Raw genomic sequence first — 18,118 nt, forward strand, 5'->3', positions numbered from 1 at the left:
ATACAAATACTAAAAAGGATCAGAGAGATACCCACAGTGAGTCTTTATTTGATGATTTTTTTGATTGCAGTTTGTACCTGACAGATCTGCAGTGAAAACAAGAGATGGGGCGTGTGTGTATGCATGCCCTAAGAGTTTTGGTTTCCTAAGAGGTAACTATATTGGTCTATTTCAGCACAACCAAAACAAAATTATTGTTGCACCTTAAGGAATAACAGGTTTATTTTGGTGTGGGTGTTCATAGATTACAATCTACTTCATTAGACACATACAATGACTTACTGAGTCACAGTTTTATTCCTAGTGTACGTTGTACGGGTGGAGACCCAACGAAGATAGATGCAGGGAAAGCACATTAAGTTGCAGAGTGACGGCAGCATTACTAATGAACTGAGAGTGTCAGTTACCTGAACTTCTTGTCAGGTGAGCGTAGGCAGGTCTGGAAGTGGAAAGATCTTCATCTTAGACCTGCAGAGCTGGAAGGGACCCTCTGGATCATCCAGTCCAACCCCTGTCAAGGGAGGCAGAGTGGGGGAATCGAACTCCCAACCTCTGGCTCCACAGCCAGAGAGACCTAAACCATTCAGCAGACGTTGAATGAAGAAGCAGCTTGTGGGTTTTTACTATCTCACATTCTGGTTCCGAGGCTGGAATAAAAAGTGAGGAAAACTGTATATCAATATATGTTGTGAGCCAAGAAATCTTGGTCCGTATCGAAGCCTTTCATATTTTATGCATGCAGCCCCTTAATCCGCCTCCCTCGGCAATCTCCCCGTTGCGCGGCAGTTTATTTACTTCGGATTTTCCTCTTCCCATCTGATCATATCTGAGTGATCGGAATTTTGCGGGGTGGCAATGAAACCTTAAAAATAGGTGGAGACTCGGCTTACGTGATGAACTGGTGCATGATTTTAGTTCCCCCTCTGCAGATTCTTGTCTTGTTTTAAAAATGGATGACTGTACATCTGGTTTGAATAATGTGAGGCTCCCAAGGTGGAAGCCATGGTTGGAGTGCCGCTGCTCTTGAAGAATAGCAGCCAGACACAGACTTCCCCCCCCACCATCCCCACCGCGACGGGAGGAGAAAGGAGTGGAAACCCCCGACTGGGGGGCAGAATGCGGCGGATCCCTCACCCTAAACAAGGGGGTAGATACTCGAGACTTAGAGGAGGACCTGAAGGGGTTAAGAATTGCCCGCGAAACGGGACGGTTTCAGGCGGGAAAAAGGGGGGAGGAGATAGAGGCGGGGATGGGGGATATAAGGGGAAGACCTAGGGATATTCCGGGCGGTTGGGAGTGGGTGTGGATGGAGGATCCATGGACCCACAAGTGGGAACAAGTCCGGGTGCCACATGAAGAGGCGGAGAGACGCCGCCAGCTAGGATTGAAGCCTCGTCCGTCTTACTGGGGTGAGACGGAGGCGAGAGAGTGGCGTAGGAAGCTCAGAGAAGAGAGGGAGGCGGTGGCTCGAGAGCTGGAAAGGAAACGCCAATGACACATCGCCGAACTGAGGAAGCTGGGGGGCTACCCGGGCCCTGGGGCTACACCATAGAAGATGGGTCCTCATGGGACGGTTGGAGCGGAGACGAGGAAACCCTTCCCTTAATCTCCTTGGAAGAAGAAACGAACCCTGGACCGGGACCTGTGCCGCCTTCAACAGGTCCCTGGAACCCAGAGAACTCTAACCCATTTGTACATAGTTTATGGACCCCTCCCAAACCGAACCCGGGTCTCCAGACGTCTCTGAATCCGTTTATGGGAACTGTTGATAATGATGTTAAGTTCGAAATAAACACGTTGCCGTTTGACTTGCCTCAAGAGTCTCGTCCATTTATGGGAGAAGGGACAGCCCGCCTACACGAACCCTCACATATTGGCGCCCAACGCGGGGGGCTGTCTACCATGCAAGAAACGGAAGGATGGATACGACACATAACGGAAGGGCAAGAAGCATTGATGAAACAACTAGCGGATCAGCAGAAGCTCATCATAGATCAACTCAGCAGAACGCAAATAGGGTCGTCGGCCAAGACACCAACTGCGGAAGGAAGAGGGGTAATCGCACACCGCCCACCGATCAAACTCCAAAAGATGGGTCCCCAAGACGACCCGGCGGCGTTCCTGAATATATTTGAACGAGTGGCGGTGTCAGCGCAATGGCCGAAGGACCAGTGGGCTCTAATTGTCACACCTTACCTGACGGGCTTGCCTCAGGAAATAGTGGACACGTTAGACCCGGAAGACGCAGGGGATTATGAAAAGGTCAAAACGGCGATCCTCAACACGCTGAATCTGAATGAGGAGGCCTACCGCAGACGATTTAGAGAATTGCGACTGAAGCCGGGCATACACCCGCGGACGGTGGCGCAAAAGATGCGGGTAAACGCTACGAGATGGGTACAACCGAAGGGAAAAACGGCAGAACAGGTGTTGGAATTAATGATACTGGAACAATTGGTATCAACATTGAACTCCGGACCCAGGAACTGGGTAGTGAAACACAAACCCACATCGGTAGAGGGCGCTGTGACGTTACTAGAGGACTATCTAGGAGCAGAAGATCCATGGTCGAATCGCCCTGCAACAGGGGGAGAGAAACCCCGGAGCAAGGACAAGATGGCGGAGGCGGTAAACGCAGGAGCTCCACGAGGAACCCCGATGACGACACCGAAAAAACAAGGTCCCGACCGTGTTGAGTATGTGAATCCAACTGGGTCACGGATCCCTCGCCCAACGATCACGACCGACCCGGCAAAGAGCAAGCTAGCCCCCACCTGGAACCAGGGGAAGGAGAAAATGACCGCCTGCTTCGGCTGCGGCCAGTTCGGACACATCCGGAAATTCTGCCCAGCTGAAGAGTATGCGTGGGCTAACATTTACGCGAACGCCGCTAAGGTGGGTGAGAAGTTCCATCCCGGGTGGGTGGTGAATGCCGAGGTTAATGGACAGAGAAAAAGGGCCCTAATAGACACTGGGTGCACCCGGTCGCTGGTACGAGAACTAGAGGGACCAAGACTAGGGGAAACGGTGGTAGTAAGGTGCATCCACGGGGACGCCAAAGAATATGATACGGCCAGGGCAAACGTGACTATCGGGACCCAGGAGGCAATCTTGGAAGTGGGAGTTGTTCCTGGCTTAACCCGCGAGATGTTGTTGGGCAGGGACTGGCCAGGCCTGGAGGACCTGGCGCGACGAGCAGAGGACGGACTGGTCGGCGAACGAGACGAGGGAGAAGGGGAAGGAGAGATAATGCAGTTGTCCAGAGATCAAGTAAGGGGCCTGCAACAAGACGACCCTTCCCTAAGGCCTTGTTTCCAAAAAGCCTACCCCGAAGGGGAGACCCCAGTGAATGGGGAAGGGTTTGAGGTGCGACGAGGACTGCTGTATCAGATACGAAGAGGGGAACAGGGGGAGGAGTCAACCCTGGTAGTCCCCGACCACTTGAGGAGCTGGGTTATGCACTGGGCCCACGATTTGCCAGTGGCTGGTCATCTGGCCGCACAGAAAACGTTGGCCCGCATCCGCCAAAGGTTCTTTTGGCCGGACATGGTGAAGCACGTGGAAGATTATTGCAAATCCTGTCCCAAATGCCAGCTAACACAGCCTAAGACCGGCCCGGGGGCGGGCCTGGTACCCATGCCGTTGGTGGATAGGCCCTTTGACCGTATTGCCATGGACATTGTGGGGCCCCTCACCAAGTCGGAAGGGGGGCATCAGTACGTATTGGTGATAATTGACTATGCGACGAGATACCCAGAGGCCCTCCCTTTGAGGTCAACAACGGCGAAAGTGCTGGCCAAAGAGCTTTTGGGGGTATTTTCGAGGGTGGGGTTCCCGAAGGAGGTACTAACGGACCAGGGAACCAATTTCATGAGTTTAACGTTTAAGCAAATGTGGGAACTATTGGGGGTCAAGCCCCTCCGGACTTCTATTTATCATCCCCAGGCCAACGGCTTGGTGGAAAGGTTCAACCGGACTCTGAAGGGGATGTTGAGAAAAGTGGCGATGGAACACCCCAAGAAATGGCATATGTTTGTTAACCCTCTAATGTTTGCAGTACGGGAAGCCCCTCAGTCTTCGACGGGTTTCTCGCCATTTGAATTGTTGTACGGGAGGAAACCTAGGGGGGTGCTGGACCTCATCCGGGAAAAGTGGGAGGAGGGCGAAGATGCTTCACGGAATGCCCTGCAGCAAATAGTAGAGATGAGGAATAATTTGAAATTGGCCTGGGAGGTGGCTCAAGAGAATCTGGCCCAAACCCAGGAAAAACAGAAAGAGCGTTACGACAGGAAAGTGAAACCTAGGGAATTTGAAGCAGGACAAAGGGTATTAGTGTTGTTGCCGACCGAGACTTCTAAATTTCTGGCAAAATGGCACGGGCCGTATGAGGTGGTGAGACGGCTCAGTGAAGTAGATTACGAAGTGGAAACCCCAGATAGGAAAAAGAAAAGGCAGGTTTTTCATGTAAATCTACTAAAAGCGTGGGTAGACCGTGAATGCTTCTTCGATGGAGAGACGGATGAGGAATTGGGGCCAGATGTAAGTCAAATGCAGGAGGATGAAGAAATCATTGTGGGTGAGCTCCTGAACCCCACCCAGAAGGAGCAAGCTCTCTCCCTGAAAGATGAATTTCCCCAGGTGTTTTCGAAAATCCCGGGTCAAACGAATTTGGTGGAACACCACATCGAAACTGACCCTGGGGTGGTGGTAAGGGAGAATGGTAGAACGTGGCCCCACCACGTGAAGGCCTTAATAGAAAAGGAAGTAGAAGACATGTTAAGTATTGGGGTTATAGAACCTGCTAAGGGCCCCTGGCGCAGCTTTCCTGTCATCGTACCCAAACCCGACGGGTCCCTGAGATTCTGTGTCGATTTTAGAAAAGTTAATGCAGTCTCAAAGTTTGATGCGTATCCCATGCCCAAGGTGGGAGACTTACTGGATAAATTGGGGAATGCCCGGTACCTGAGTTCGATCGATTTAACTAAAGGATATTGGCAAATTCCGGTGAGGGCCCAAGATAGAGAGAAGACGGCCTTTTGCACCCCTAAGGGGCTCTTCCAATTCGTTAAAATGCCCTTCGGGCTACATGGGGCGGCCGCAACCTTCCAGAGGCTTATGGACCGGTTGTTGGATTCGCAAAGGGACTGGGCTGCGGCGTATATAGATGACATCATTGTTTTCAGTACCAGTTGGGAAGAACATCTAACCCACTTACGGAGGGTCCTCAAAGAGTTGAGGAAAGCCGGCTTAACCGTCAACCCCAAAAAATGCAAAATTGGTGTAGACAAAGTAGAATACCTAGGCTTTAAGGTAGGTCAAGGAGAGGTACAGCCGCAGGAGGAAAAAGTGACCAAAATTTCGCAATGGTATAAGCCACGGACTAAGAAGGAGGTGCAGCAGTTCTTGGGCCTGATTGGCTATTACCGGCAGTTCATACCCCAGTTCGCATCCATAGCTGCCCCCCTCACGGACCTCACCAGAAAAGGGGCTTCAGTTAAGGTGAAATGGGGACCTGCCCAGGAAAGGGCTTTTGAGACCTTGAAGGGGATCATATGCGAACTACCCATCAGGTTCTCCCCGGATTTCAGTTATCCCTTTACCCTATTTACTGATGCGTCGGACAGGGGTTTAGGAGCGGTATTGTCCCAAGTTAGGGAGGGTAAGGAATATCCTATTCTCTATTTGAGTCGGAAGTTAAAACCCCGGGAAGAAAGATATGCTGTTATAGAAAAAGAGGCGCTAGCCATAAGATGGGCCACCCACACTCTGAAGTATTACCTCCAGGGAGCCCCCTTCACCTTGGTAACGGACCACGCCCCCTTACAGTGGTTAAACCGCATGAAGGAAACGAACCCAAGGCTTACTCGCTGGTATCTAGCGTTACAACCCTATTCATTTAAGGTCCAATACCGTAAGGGTAAGGAACACTCTAACGTAGATTATTTCTCCCGGCAGGGTCCGTGGGCGCGGAGCGAGGAAGAGCGTGCGGCACTCTCGGATGGGGGGGTATGTGAGGCTCCCAAGGTGGAAGCCATGGTTGGAGTGCCGCTGCTCTTGAAGAATAGCAGCCAGACACAGACTTCCCCCCCACCATCCCCACCGCGACGGGAGGAGAAAGGAGTGGAAACCCCCGACTGGGGGGCAGAATGCGGCGGATCCCTCACCCTAAACAAGGGGGTAGATACTCGAGACTTAGAGGAGGACCTGAAGGGGTTAAGAATTGCCCGCGAAACGGGACGGTTTCAGGCGGGAAAAAGGGGGGAGGAGATAGAGGCGGGGATGGGGGATATAAGGGGAAGACCTAGGGATATTCCGGGCGGTTGGGAGTGGGTGTGGATGGAGGATCCATGGACCCACAAGTGGGAACAAGTCCGGGTGCCACATGAAGAGGCGGAGAGACGCCGCCAGCTAGGATTGAAGCCTCGTCCGTCTTACTGGGGTGAGACGGAGGCGAGAGAGTGGCGTAGGAAGCTCAGAGAAGAGAGGGAGGCGGTGGCTCGAGAGCTGGAAAGGAAACGCCAATGGCACATCGCCGAACTGAGGAAGCTGGGGGGCTACCCGGGCCCTGGGGCTACACCATAGAAGATGGGTCCTCATGGGACGGTTGGAGCGGAGACGAGGAAACCCTTCCCTTAATCTCCTTGGAAGAAGAAACGAACCCTGGACCGGGACCTGTGCCGCCTTCAACAGGTCCCTGGAACCCAGAGAACTCTAACCCATTTGTACATAGTTTATGGACCCCTCCCAAACCGAACCCGGGTCTCCAGACGTCTCTGAATCCGTTTATGGGAACTGTTGATAATGATGTTAAGTTCGAAATAAACACGTTGCCGTTTGACTTGCCTCAAGAGTCTCGTCCATTTATGGGAGAAGGGACAGCCCGCCTACACGAACCCTCACAAATAACCTTATGGCTACACCCAAGTCCTCTCCATTTTTGCATTTCCAGACGTAGCACCTTTTTTGACATCATCTCTACCCAGAGGCAGCGTAACAGGTAGGGATAAAAACAGTTCCAGACTTGAGCCTTTTTTAATGAAACAAACCTTTCTTAGAAGCTGCACAGGCAAGATTCTTTCGAATCCTTCTATTCCCATTCACCCCCCCCCCCAAAAAAAGCTAAAGTTTATTTATTCCTCCGGGAACGGCCGTTTTTCTTCCTGTTGAGGCGGAATCTAAACTTCCTGACAATAAGGACGGGTCGCCCCCTCCTTCTCTCTTTTTCTGCATGGTGGGAGTCGGAATGGCCAGGTCACGAACCCGTATTGCCCCATTTCTTCCTAAAAATGTCTGAAGTTTGCAGTTTGAAGGGCAATGGCTTTAAGGTTACTTTAGGAGATCCTTTAAAAAAAACTCTTTAGATCCTCTTGTTCTTGTTTTTCAGGGGAAGAGCCTCCCCCCCTTTTCTTTCTCTTTTTTTTGGAATGGTTCATTAGAAACTGTCAAAGCGACATTCTTGGCTGTTTAGCTCACCATTGCCGGCGCAGATTGGCCAACCCGCCCGCTGCTGTGGAGGGGGGGGGGGTTGGCGAAGGAGCCTCGCCACATGCCCTGCTCATTCACCCAGCATCCCGGTGCCACCCGGCCACGTGACTGTGCGGCTTTCAGGCCACCAGGGTGGGCCTTCTTGGAGCGTGGGAATAAAGAGGTGAGGCAGCCAGCCTCTCCACCCTTCCCTCTGAGCGAAAGGCCCCAGGGTGGCAGCCCTGACAATGATCTCCCGGCTCTCCTGTTTAGCATGCGGACGATGCCGATTTGAACACGCACGTCCACTTTTCGAAGGATGTTATTTTTTCATTCCTGCAGTTCTCTGCCACCTCAAGGTGCTTGAGAGCAGTTTTGACAGGGGCCATTTTTTAATGCGGTCTCTGGAATTGTGGCGACTGCCCTGCGAGGCAGGTCAGGGCCATCCACGTATTGCAGGCTGATGTACATTCGTGGCACAGAAGAGGGAGAGCCAGCCTTGCTCCAAAAATGTGTTTGTCTGCAGTCCGATCATTCCGCTGACTAAGGTTATGAGGGTTGTACTCCCGTACATCCAGAGACTGCCAGATTAGGGAAGCTGGATTGCCCTGTGCCGGAGTTAACTCTGAACTTCCCAAATATTACAGAGAGGGAAGTTCTTGGAGGGAGGGAAGGGGAAACCTGGGCCTGGGGGCCCGTGTGAATTCCTCCAGCAGGAGTTTTGGAGGCCATTGCCACTGCATCTTTTGCTCTCTTCTCTGTTCAGTATGCTGAATCTTTAATTTTGTAGAAATGAAAAGCTGCATAAATAAGAAACTGCATGTTTTCCCCCACGTTCCTTACTCTCTCTCTCGCCCCCCACCTCAAGTAGTGAACTTTGAGGAAGTGCTACCAGGCTTTGCTTCACTCTGGATGCAGAAGCCCAGGAAACTTCAGGGGCAACCCAAGCTTGTATGTTTTGCTTTCTTTCCATCAGTGGTTTAAGCCTCTGGCGGTGGAGCCAGAGGTTGGGAGTTCAATTCCCCCACTGGGCCTCCTTGACAGGGGCTGGACTGGATGATCCAGAGGGTCCCTTCCAGTTCTGCAGCTCTAAGGTTATATTTTGATATAAAGAAGCAGAGCATCGGAATATAGGGAGCTGCCTTCTGGTGCCTGAGACCTGCTGATCCGGTCTTGTCAGCTCTGACTGGCCGTAATGGCGTCCCAAGGGTTCAAGCAGGATCCTTTTCTAGCCCTACCTGGAAGATCCCTGATTCTCTGGTGGTCTCCCATCCAACCACACCTGCTTAACTTTGCTGAGCTTCCAGAGACATCGGTGTGTTTAGGGGACCCAAGTTGATCCTTATCAACGGGACAGCGCAGACTATGTCAGCTTCCAAACAGCATCTAAAGCCAGTTTCCCCCTTCATAGTGACCAGGCCATGAACCTGCAGCAAGCATCCCTTTTAAGATGGCACTCGGCTTTGGGACCCATTTGCCTGGATAATGCAGAAGAAATAAGAAAGTTGTCTCTGGTTTAGGTGCGCTCACTCAGCCTTTCACCATCTGTGCCCCTCGAGGTGGCTTGAACTACAGTTTACGTGGTTTCCAGACCACATAGCTATTAGACACACTGGCTGGGCTGTGATGGGAGTTGTCGTTCTGCCCATTGGAGAAGAAACTCCATCACTGTATTATTTTTTAGGGGAGGGGAAACACCTCTCGGGCTTGAGATCTTCTCCTTCTGCCCTTCCCTACCCTCCTGGTCTGTTTAGGAATCCTGTGAAAGGCATGTTCGCCATGACCCTTTGGACAAGGCTGGCAGCCACCCTTTGCATGGAACCCTTGCCATTCTGCAAAAAGAGAAAAGAAAAGAAAAGGCAACCTGACACAACTTGACAACTTGCTCAGCGCCTGGCCCTTCCTTCCTTTGGGCCTGCCCTTGCCTGGCGCTGCTCTCGGAAGGCACAGACGAGCCTTTCCCATCCCATACTGCCCATTCTACATTCTTTCCACCGTCCATCAGTTTCCGCCACGCCTAAGCAGGTTGGTTAGCCTTTTTAAGCGGACGATACGGCAGCACGTCTCGGCTGGCTTCCTCGTGAGGCTTTCCAAAGGGAATCCCCCGGCCACTTTCCCAGCTGCCTCCCCCGCCTCGCTATAGGATTCCGGGTGGAATTTTTCCTTCCAATAACAAGGGGATGGCTCGGTAGGGGCAGGGGTGGAAGGGTTCCAGGAGCTCTCCCGAGCTGGCATCTCTCTTTTTTCCCTCCCGGCTCCTCCTGCAGTTCTCAGCCCAGCTCTTCCAGACAGGCCGTGTGTGGTGTTGCTGCTCAATTAATCAGGCCCTGCCTCACCGTTTCCTCAATGAACGGGGTTGGTAACGGTTGTCAAAACAAGCCTTGTGGTGCTGAAAGCTCTCCCGCTTGCCGTTTCTGGCTTCTTGAGTTGCACCCGGTGCTCTTCGGGCTGCGTCAATGGGCCTCCCACCCTGTCTGTCTGTGGCAGGGGGAGAGAGAAGAGTTTAGATCTGGGGTGTTCCAGATAACCCTTGATGTAAAATGACAGGCCCTATTCATAGCCCCGAGCCTGCTGCTTATGACTCACACGAATGTGACAGCTACGTGTCACAAATAAGTCTTAGCGTAGCAGCCACACCTGCAAATGTCTCTGTGGATTTCCTTAAAACCAAGTGGGAAGATCGGAGCTACGGAGGGCCTTGAACCGTTTTGCGAGGTGTGCAGTGGAACACTTGTGACAGTAAACCGTATTCACTCCATTTTAGCAAAAAGCACCAAAGACCTGGTGACGTTTTGAAAACCAACAAAGCGTCATTTGGCGTACGCTTTGGTGACCTGCGGCTGGAGAGAGAGTTGATTGAGTGGGCTGTTGGCAGTCCCGTAGAAGCTGATGCCAAATTAAACTTCTTGGCCTTTAAGCTGCCGGCCTTTGTCCTCTTATCATGCCCAGATGGCCCCTTGTTCATTTGGCAGGCAGGGCAGGCTGGCACAGAGGAGCACGGCTACCCCTGCTGACCTTCTGTGGAAGCAGAAAGTGGGTTGCATTCACGCTTCCGGGTATTGTTGAGAAGAGAGGTGATTTAGGATTATGCATGTAAACAACCACACGCCTGGTGGTTGGTGGTGAATAAAAACTCACTCCAGGCAAGCATGTGGTGGAGAGTGGGAAAGGGAAAGAAGAGAAGGACTCTTCCCCCCCCCCCCGTGTGCCAGACATCCCTGTCACAGGTATATGTTCGCAGGTGAGCTGCTGACAATCATAGACTAATTTCCAAAGTCGGGTCAAGGGGTGAGGTTGGTTGAGCATGCAAATAAATGATGGCACCAGGGACACCTCGTTCTGTCCCCTCACTTAAGTGATGTTGGGAGAAAAGGTGGTAGGACATTCTTTGATCACGTTTTTGGGCAATATCCACCTTCAGGATAAGGCTGAAGGGGCTTGGGAGCCAAAGGCCTAGTTTCCCAGTGTCTACCTCTATGGCTTTTCCCCCCTTGCAGAGCGCTCCACTGCAACCCTTACCCTCGAAGCCACAATTTCCTTATCTCCAGCCTTCTTTTCAACCACATGTAAGCAGAATTTCTTCAACTGATGGTAGTGAGGAGAGCCCCTGTTCATCCGCCCGATGGCTGTGTTGGAAGATGGTGTGCTTCGGACTGAGCAAAACATTGTGCCTTTTCCTCCTCTCTGCTGACATGCATAGAAGAAGAGATGTCTTCAAAATACATCTGCCTCTTAGTCCACATACCTTAGCATCTAAAAGGCTAAGAAGTTGCCTCTGGCGCGAGACTTTGCAACTGCAGTTCATGAGATGGAATCCATCAAAGCCGACCCTAAATGAAACTCATCTCGCTTTGAACTGCGATTCAGTTGTTTTTGCAATGACCGGTTGTCATGGCTACCCCATTCCCTTGAAATATTTGAGGCGGTGTCTTAGACCTGTAGTTTCCAAACTGGGATAACTCAGGTGTTGCAGTCCAGGGACACCTGGGTGACCCAAGGTTGGAAACCACTGCCCTAAACCCTTCTGCTGATGCTGTGAAGGGGTTTCTGAAAGTATGGTAACTCCTTGCAAGGCTGTGGGCCCACTGTTTCTTTGGCATCCAGCGTATCTGCCCACAGTGATTTTGGCAAAGAAGGGGAAGTGGTTCTTCAGAACTTGTACAATGTTGGAATTCGCTCTGGCATTTAGTTTTGCTAGCAGAATCTTCCAGATGTTGCTGTTGGAATAGGTTGGGCAAACTGGACATGCATACCGTGTGCCTCCATGCTCTCTCTCTCTCTCTCTCTTCTCTCTCTCTCTCTCTCTCGGTTTGATTTTTGTCCAGTTTTTCAGAAAAAAATGGGGAAAAATGAAGAAAGAACCTTGAGATCCCACCTGCTTTGTGCTAAAGGAGCCCAAGGCCATCCTAGACAATGTCTGTTTCCAAAGGAAGGCTGAGAGCAGTAGAAGCAACGCGTCTCCACATTTGGGGCCAAATTCCAGGCCTCTCCCGGGAGGCTCCATCCTTTGCCAAACAATAGCACCCACTCCCTCTATTCTGGAGTGAAGCTGCAGCTATTTTAAGGCAGAGAGGGTGGGGGACGCTGGGTTGCTGGCACTCTGTGGGTGTCCCGCTTCCATTCCAAAAATGGATCATTTGTGTTTTTCTTTGGATCTGCCTGTTTGGAGCCAGCGAGCCCCGCTCAGTGCCTTTTCAATTAAAGTATTTCATTTTTCTTCTGACAGACCTTCACAGCATGGTGCAATTCCCACTTAAGAAAAGCTGGCACGCAGATTGAGAATATCGATGAAGATTTCCGTGATGGCCTCAAGCTCATGTTACTCCTGGAGGTCATTTCAGGTGAGACTCAGAGCTGCTTGTCCTGCTTCCTTGGAGACCCCCCCACACACACACACATCCTTCCTGCCCTTGCAGAAATCATGGTTTCCTTTTATAAGGAGAATCCTAACGCTGGAGGAATCAGAGGTGACACCTACAACCTGAGATTGCTATCCGTCTTGTCATCCTTGTAATGGAAGGATTCCCAAATCCCATAGCAAACTTCTCCAGAAGCCTTGTTGCAAAGCTTGTGGATTAGCCTGTCAGTGATTGACACAGACTATATAACAAAGAAACTGAGAATAGAATGATAGGACAAGCCCAAGTGTATTCTCCTTTCATCCCACAAAAACTCTGTGAATCTCAAGAGGAGTACTGAACAGCTTAGGTTTAAACAAAATGTGCAGCATAGATGGTTGGATATGATTTGGGCCGGAGTTGGGAGCAGCTCTCAGAATCTCTCTTGCTAGGACGGTCATTTGGCACCAAAATGACATCTGACCCGTACTGAGTTAATCACACTCAGCAGGACCTGTGTTCATGGTTTCGAAGGTCTCGTGTTGATCTCCATAGGACCAAAAGGGAACCGGTTTACTTGTTGTATCCTTGATTTGCCCTGTAACAAAAAATGAGCAAAGAATTAAAACATAAATCAGAAACAGTAGAACACTTTAAAAAAAAAATCAGTAAGTGAAAAGCCTATGCAGCAAGTGGAAGAAAAGCCTGTGTGTTTGTATCAGTAAACAAAACCCTGTGCCCAAGTTCCTTTGAATCTAACTCCATGTATTTGGAGAAGCAAATGAGTAGCATAAAATAAGTAAATGACCTGAAGTCACGTTAATTTTCTGTTCCTCTTAGGCAGTGAAAGTATGCGCTACGCAAGAGCCGTTGATTTGTCTTGGTATCTTGCTAGGCTTGCATTTGATGTGACAAGAAAGCTGATTTTTGCCTTCTCTCCCCAAAACTCTGGCCTGTTTCAGGAGAGCGGTTACCAAAGCCAGAAAGAGGAAAGATGAGGGTGCATAAGATCAACAATGTCAACAAAGCCCTGGATTTCATTGCCAGCAAAGGGGTCAAGCTGGTTTCCATAGGAGCCGAAGGTACGTGAATTGGTGTGGGCAGGGTCGGCTGGCGAGGCGTTCCTTCACGCTTTTCTGGTGCACCCACTTGAAACTCAACCGCCAACACAGTTATGACTGCCTGTTTTGTAAGCCCTGTAGAGACAAGGGCTTAATTCTCTCGTGCTTTAGGAAAGCGTGCTGTCTCTTGGTAGCGCTAGTTAAGTGCCAGCTTATGCAGCTGCCTTTTCATCCACTTCGCCCCAGCTTCACAAACCTGGACCAGTAATGGCTCTCTCAAGACTCAAAACCTTGTGCGGCTCTACCAGCAGAGGTCTTTCAGCAGGAGACGCCAAGGCTTAGAACTAGAACCTCATATAGGAAGCAGATTTCTTTGGAATCAGACCCTTGGCCTGTGTAAGCCAATATGTCAGCTGTGACTGGGCAGCACTGGCTTTCCTGGGTTCCAGGAGGAGATGGTTCTCTAGCCTGTTAGGAGATCTGCTGTAGTCTCACGGCACAGCGGTTAAACTTAAGTACTGCGGCCAAAACTCTGCTCATGATTCAGGTTCAATCCTACGTAGCCAGTTTGAGGTTCATTCCGCCTTCCATCCTTCCAAAGTGAGTAAATTGAGTACCCAGCTTGCTGGGAGGGCAATGTGTACCCTGCATAATTAAATTGTAAAATGCCCAGAGAGTGCTTTGAGGACTATCGGGCAGTATATAAGGAGCATGCTTTCCTTTTTGCTGGTCTCCCATTCAAACATTAATTAGGCCTGTCCCTGCTTAGCTTCTGAAATCAGACAGGGCGAGGTGTGTTCAGGGTGGCTTTGTGGAGGCCGAGCAGCCGTTCCAAGGCCCTGCCGCTGCAGGCGGTTCTTCCCTGTCTGCCCTTTGGACCTGGAAACAATGTGCAGGCCTCAGAAGGGTACGCTGTCCCCAAGCAGTGCCCCTTGTCGGAAAGGTTGAAGCCGCCCCGGTATTGCTGTTCTGTTATTTTACGGAAGCCGTTCTCCTTGTCGAGAACCTTCCTGTTTCAAAAGATAGAGCAGCCATTGATTCAGTCCAGGACATCTAAGGGCAAAGTGTTTGTGATTTTACTGCATGCATAGCGACCCCTCCAAGGGTGTGAGCAAACGGGGCTGGGCGCAGAGGACATTCAAGGGACAAGATTCCCCTTAAAGGAAATGTCCCTACAGTTGTGAGTGAAAAAAGCCACCCGATGTATATCGAGCTTCATTGCCAAGGAAGAAGCCAGAGACAGAGCAAGGGAAGATTTCTTTTCTTGGGCCACTACTGCCAGCAGCCACACAGGATAGTGGAAGGCAGGGAAATGCAATTCAAAGGAAAAACGTTTCAAACAGCTGCTTGTGAGCATCTGTTTGAGCCAGAGCTTAACTCTGTAGCCTGCCAAACATGCGAGTTTCATAAATATTCGTATGTGTGGATGACTGGGCCTTGCGGGATAGAGAAAAGTGACTCATGGACTTGGACGAGGGAGAGCCTGAGAGCCAATCCCTGGGAAGCTCCCCTGAGCCACGTTCCTCTCTTTCCCCGACGAACCTGCTGCCCAGATTGGAAGATTTGCTCCCCGGCGGCTGCTGGAAGCTCAGGATCCAGAGGAATGGCTGGAAACCGTGTCCCCGGATGCTTCGCATTCCTCCTCGCCCTTTCCCATGACTCTCGAGGAATGTTGCAAAGCAGACGACTCTGGCCACGGGCCCAGTTTTTCCCAGTTGCGGAACTTCAGGTGCCTGGATGCAGAATTTGATTCTTTCTTCAACCAACGGAGGATGAAGCCGGCCAGTCCGAGAAAGGCGGAGCTCCCACTGGGAGCCAAAAGCAGGTCCCCTTTCGCTTTTCCCCAGGGTCGCCGGTTTCATTTCCTACCTCTTGGTGAAAGGCAGGAGAAAAAGAAACAACAGCAGAGGCGTGAGATGCTTGACCGAAGTGGAAGAAGAAGATTTGCCCACCCAACTGCGTTTCCCCAGTAGCCACAAAGAGGTGGCTGCAGGATTGCCTCAACCTATCGCTGCCCAGATAGGTTGGGCATAAATGCGCCTGTAGTCATAGTAAATTTGTTTGTGCGCTACATCTCCTCCATGGCTCTGTGCTCAAAGCCGTCTGCAATAAATAAATGAATACATAGAATTTTGATTACAGCAGCTATAATACGTCATAGCACATCATACGCGTGATACAGATTCAAATTCATGCAAAACATTTCTAAAGTACAAATAACGTAAAGCGTAAGTCAGATAACAGCACTGAAGATCATCTTTTTTATAATATAGGGTTTGGTTTATTAGAAATAGCCTGTGGACCAGGAGATGAAAGGGGCAGCAGCCCAAATCATCCATCTCAATAGGCATACCTTTATAGGGATCTTATCCTATAACAATCAAAGATCATAAGATAGAATGGCCCAATGAATGGTTTGTGACAAATTGAGACCCTTGGGTAGCTATAACTTGACGGTAAAGACTCCCACAATATGCTTACACACCTGAAGCCTCTTCACCACTGCGAAATGTTTTATTGGCCTTCTTCTGTCATTGAACTTTGGATGGTACATGTTGGGAAACGTGCATTCAGTCTTCGGGCAAGGATACCTGCAGAGCCCAAGGAAAGGGGGGGGGGAGGGAGAATATGGAAATCTCTTTAAACACCCAGCAGGAATGCTCCAGGATGCCACAGCTATAAGACCTCCCTTGTTAACACGTGTCCTTCATGCATTTGTGCGCTTTCTCTGGGGAATGTCAGCATAAACCCAGCCCTGGTGCCTGCTGTGGTGCACGTTTGATCTGGCCTGTGTCTTCACCTGAGACCTGATCCCTTCAGGGCCTCATCAACCAGATGTGAGGGCGATGGAGAGGAAAATCATCTACTGTTATAACAGACTGGAGCCATTGTTCAATATAAAGGTGGTCACTGGATGCGAGGAAATGCATCTTTGCTATAATGTCCCCCCAAAGCTATAGCGAAGGTGAGCCAGAGGTTAGATTTCCCCAGGCATCTGTGGGCACTTGGCTATGATTTTAAAGTGGGAGGTGGATTTTACTTTTTTGTTCCCAGAAGCTGCCCGGATACAAAGCATGCAGAAGACTTCTCCACTGGGAGCAGTGGTGTGGAGACCTGATTAGTTTCCCAGTTGAAAGAGCAGGTGCAGTCCTTTAGCCCTGAAATGCATACAGCTGACAGACTAGCTCAGCGTAGGCCTAAGGCCCATTTCTAGCTATGCTGGCTGTTCCTAACCTCAGCTCACAACCAACATATAGCCAGCTCGTATCAGTGACACGACGACAGTAAACAGTCTCCATGCTTTTATCTCCTGACACAATATCTTCATATCCATCACAAGTCCCTACAGCTAATCTTTTTTTCTTCCTCTCCCCCTCCTCCGCCCCCTTTCTGCTTCTAGAAATCGTCGATGGCAATGCGAAGATGACCCTCGGTATGATCTGGACAATTATCCTTAGATTTGCCATTCAAGACATCTCCGTGGAAGGTCAGAGCCCAGTCTTGACACTGATTTTGAGCATCTTGCTTTCTTCCCTCGCCATTTTCTGTCGCGATGCCAGCTTTTGGATACATGCCCAAGGAAGAGGTTGACTGTGATGTTCTATAAAGGAAAGAAAGGCTCAAGCAGTTAAGCCTTTGGGCCATGCAGGATCCGTTTGGGCAATCTGCTGTGGCCGTCCTAGGCCTCTGTTTCGAACAGCTGGCTTCCCATTTCCCGCAAGATCAATTTCAATAAATCTTTCACCGCACGGCTGCTTTGTCAGCTGCAATAACTGTCACTTACTTTATCGAGCGTGTGGTATTGGCCGTTTGTCAAAATACCTGCGCTGGGAATTGCAGAGCTGGCACCTATAGGCAGCTGGTGGCTTTTTCGACCGAGATCAACCTTCCCAAGGCCTGCCAGCTGGCTCCCTTGCATGGGCCTCCTTGAGTTTAAGGACACTCTCATCAGCACTCACAATGCCTTCAGCGTTGGGTCCCATCCTGAGTCATATGCAAAGGGCATTTGAATGCCCTCCTGCAGCACACAGAGGGAGCGAGACTTGGGGAGATCCCTTGGCTTTCAATTCCAGTGGAATGTTTTCATTTGATATATAGTTGCAGGCAGTGAGAAACATAACACAGCAGTGCAGGTTCTCAAAAGGAACACATAGACCAGCTGCTACAGACCTTTGCATATCACCAATATGCCTCTGGGCCATCTAGAATGAAAAGGCCTTTTACCAATAAGGCAGACAGAGTAGGATTCCCTGATTGGCATAGTTTTTCAATTAATCGTGGTATGACAAGAAATAAAATGATTCATTTGAAATTTGGCGCTGGAGGAGAGCTTTGTGGATACCCTGGATTTCCAGAAAGACGAATGGGTAGGTTCTAGAGCAAATCAAGCGTGAACTGTCTCTGGAGGCAAATACGTTGAGACTGAGGCTGTCCTACTTTGGGCACATCCTGGGAAGGGAGGATGCTCTGCTAAATAAATAAATAAATAAATAAATAAATAAATAAATAAATAAATAAATAAATAAATAAATAAATAAATAAATAAATAAATAAATAAATAAATAAATAAATAAATAAATAAATAAATAAATAAATAAATAAGGCTGTAGAAGGTAGCAGGAAAAGAGGAAGACCAGTTACGAGATGGGCTGATTCCCTAAAGAAACCACGGCCTTGAGTCTGCAAGAGCTGAGCAGAGTTGTTGAGGAGAGGGCATTTTGAAGTTTGCTCATTCATTGGGTCGCCCTTGATGGC

General features: G+C 50.0%; 1 protein-coding gene across 6 annotated transcripts in view; it reads left to right on the forward strand.

Annotated features, from left to right (window-relative positions):
* ACTN4 (actinin alpha 4) overlaps window positions 1-18,118 on the forward strand; it is an 85,637-nt gene that overhangs the window by 39,111 nt on the left and 28,408 nt on the right. For all 6 annotated transcript variants that reach the window (XM_020787289.3, XM_072980146.2, XM_072980145.2 and 3 more), the window contains exons 2-4: window positions 12,191-12,305; window positions 13,265-13,384; window positions 16,764-16,850. In XM_020787289.3, the coding sequence (XP_020642948.1) occupies window positions 12,191-12,305; window positions 13,265-13,384; window positions 16,764-16,850 (322 nt within the window). The remainder of the gene's footprint in view (window positions 1-12,190; window positions 12,306-13,264; window positions 13,385-16,763; window positions 16,851-18,118) is intronic.

The sequence above is a fragment of the Pogona vitticeps genome, chromosome 9 (genome assembly GCF_051106095.1).
Source record: "Pogona vitticeps strain Pit_001003342236 chromosome 9, PviZW2.1, whole genome shotgun sequence".
In the NCBI taxonomy this organism is placed as follows: Eukaryota; Metazoa; Chordata; class Lepidosauria; order Squamata; family Agamidae; genus Pogona; species Pogona vitticeps.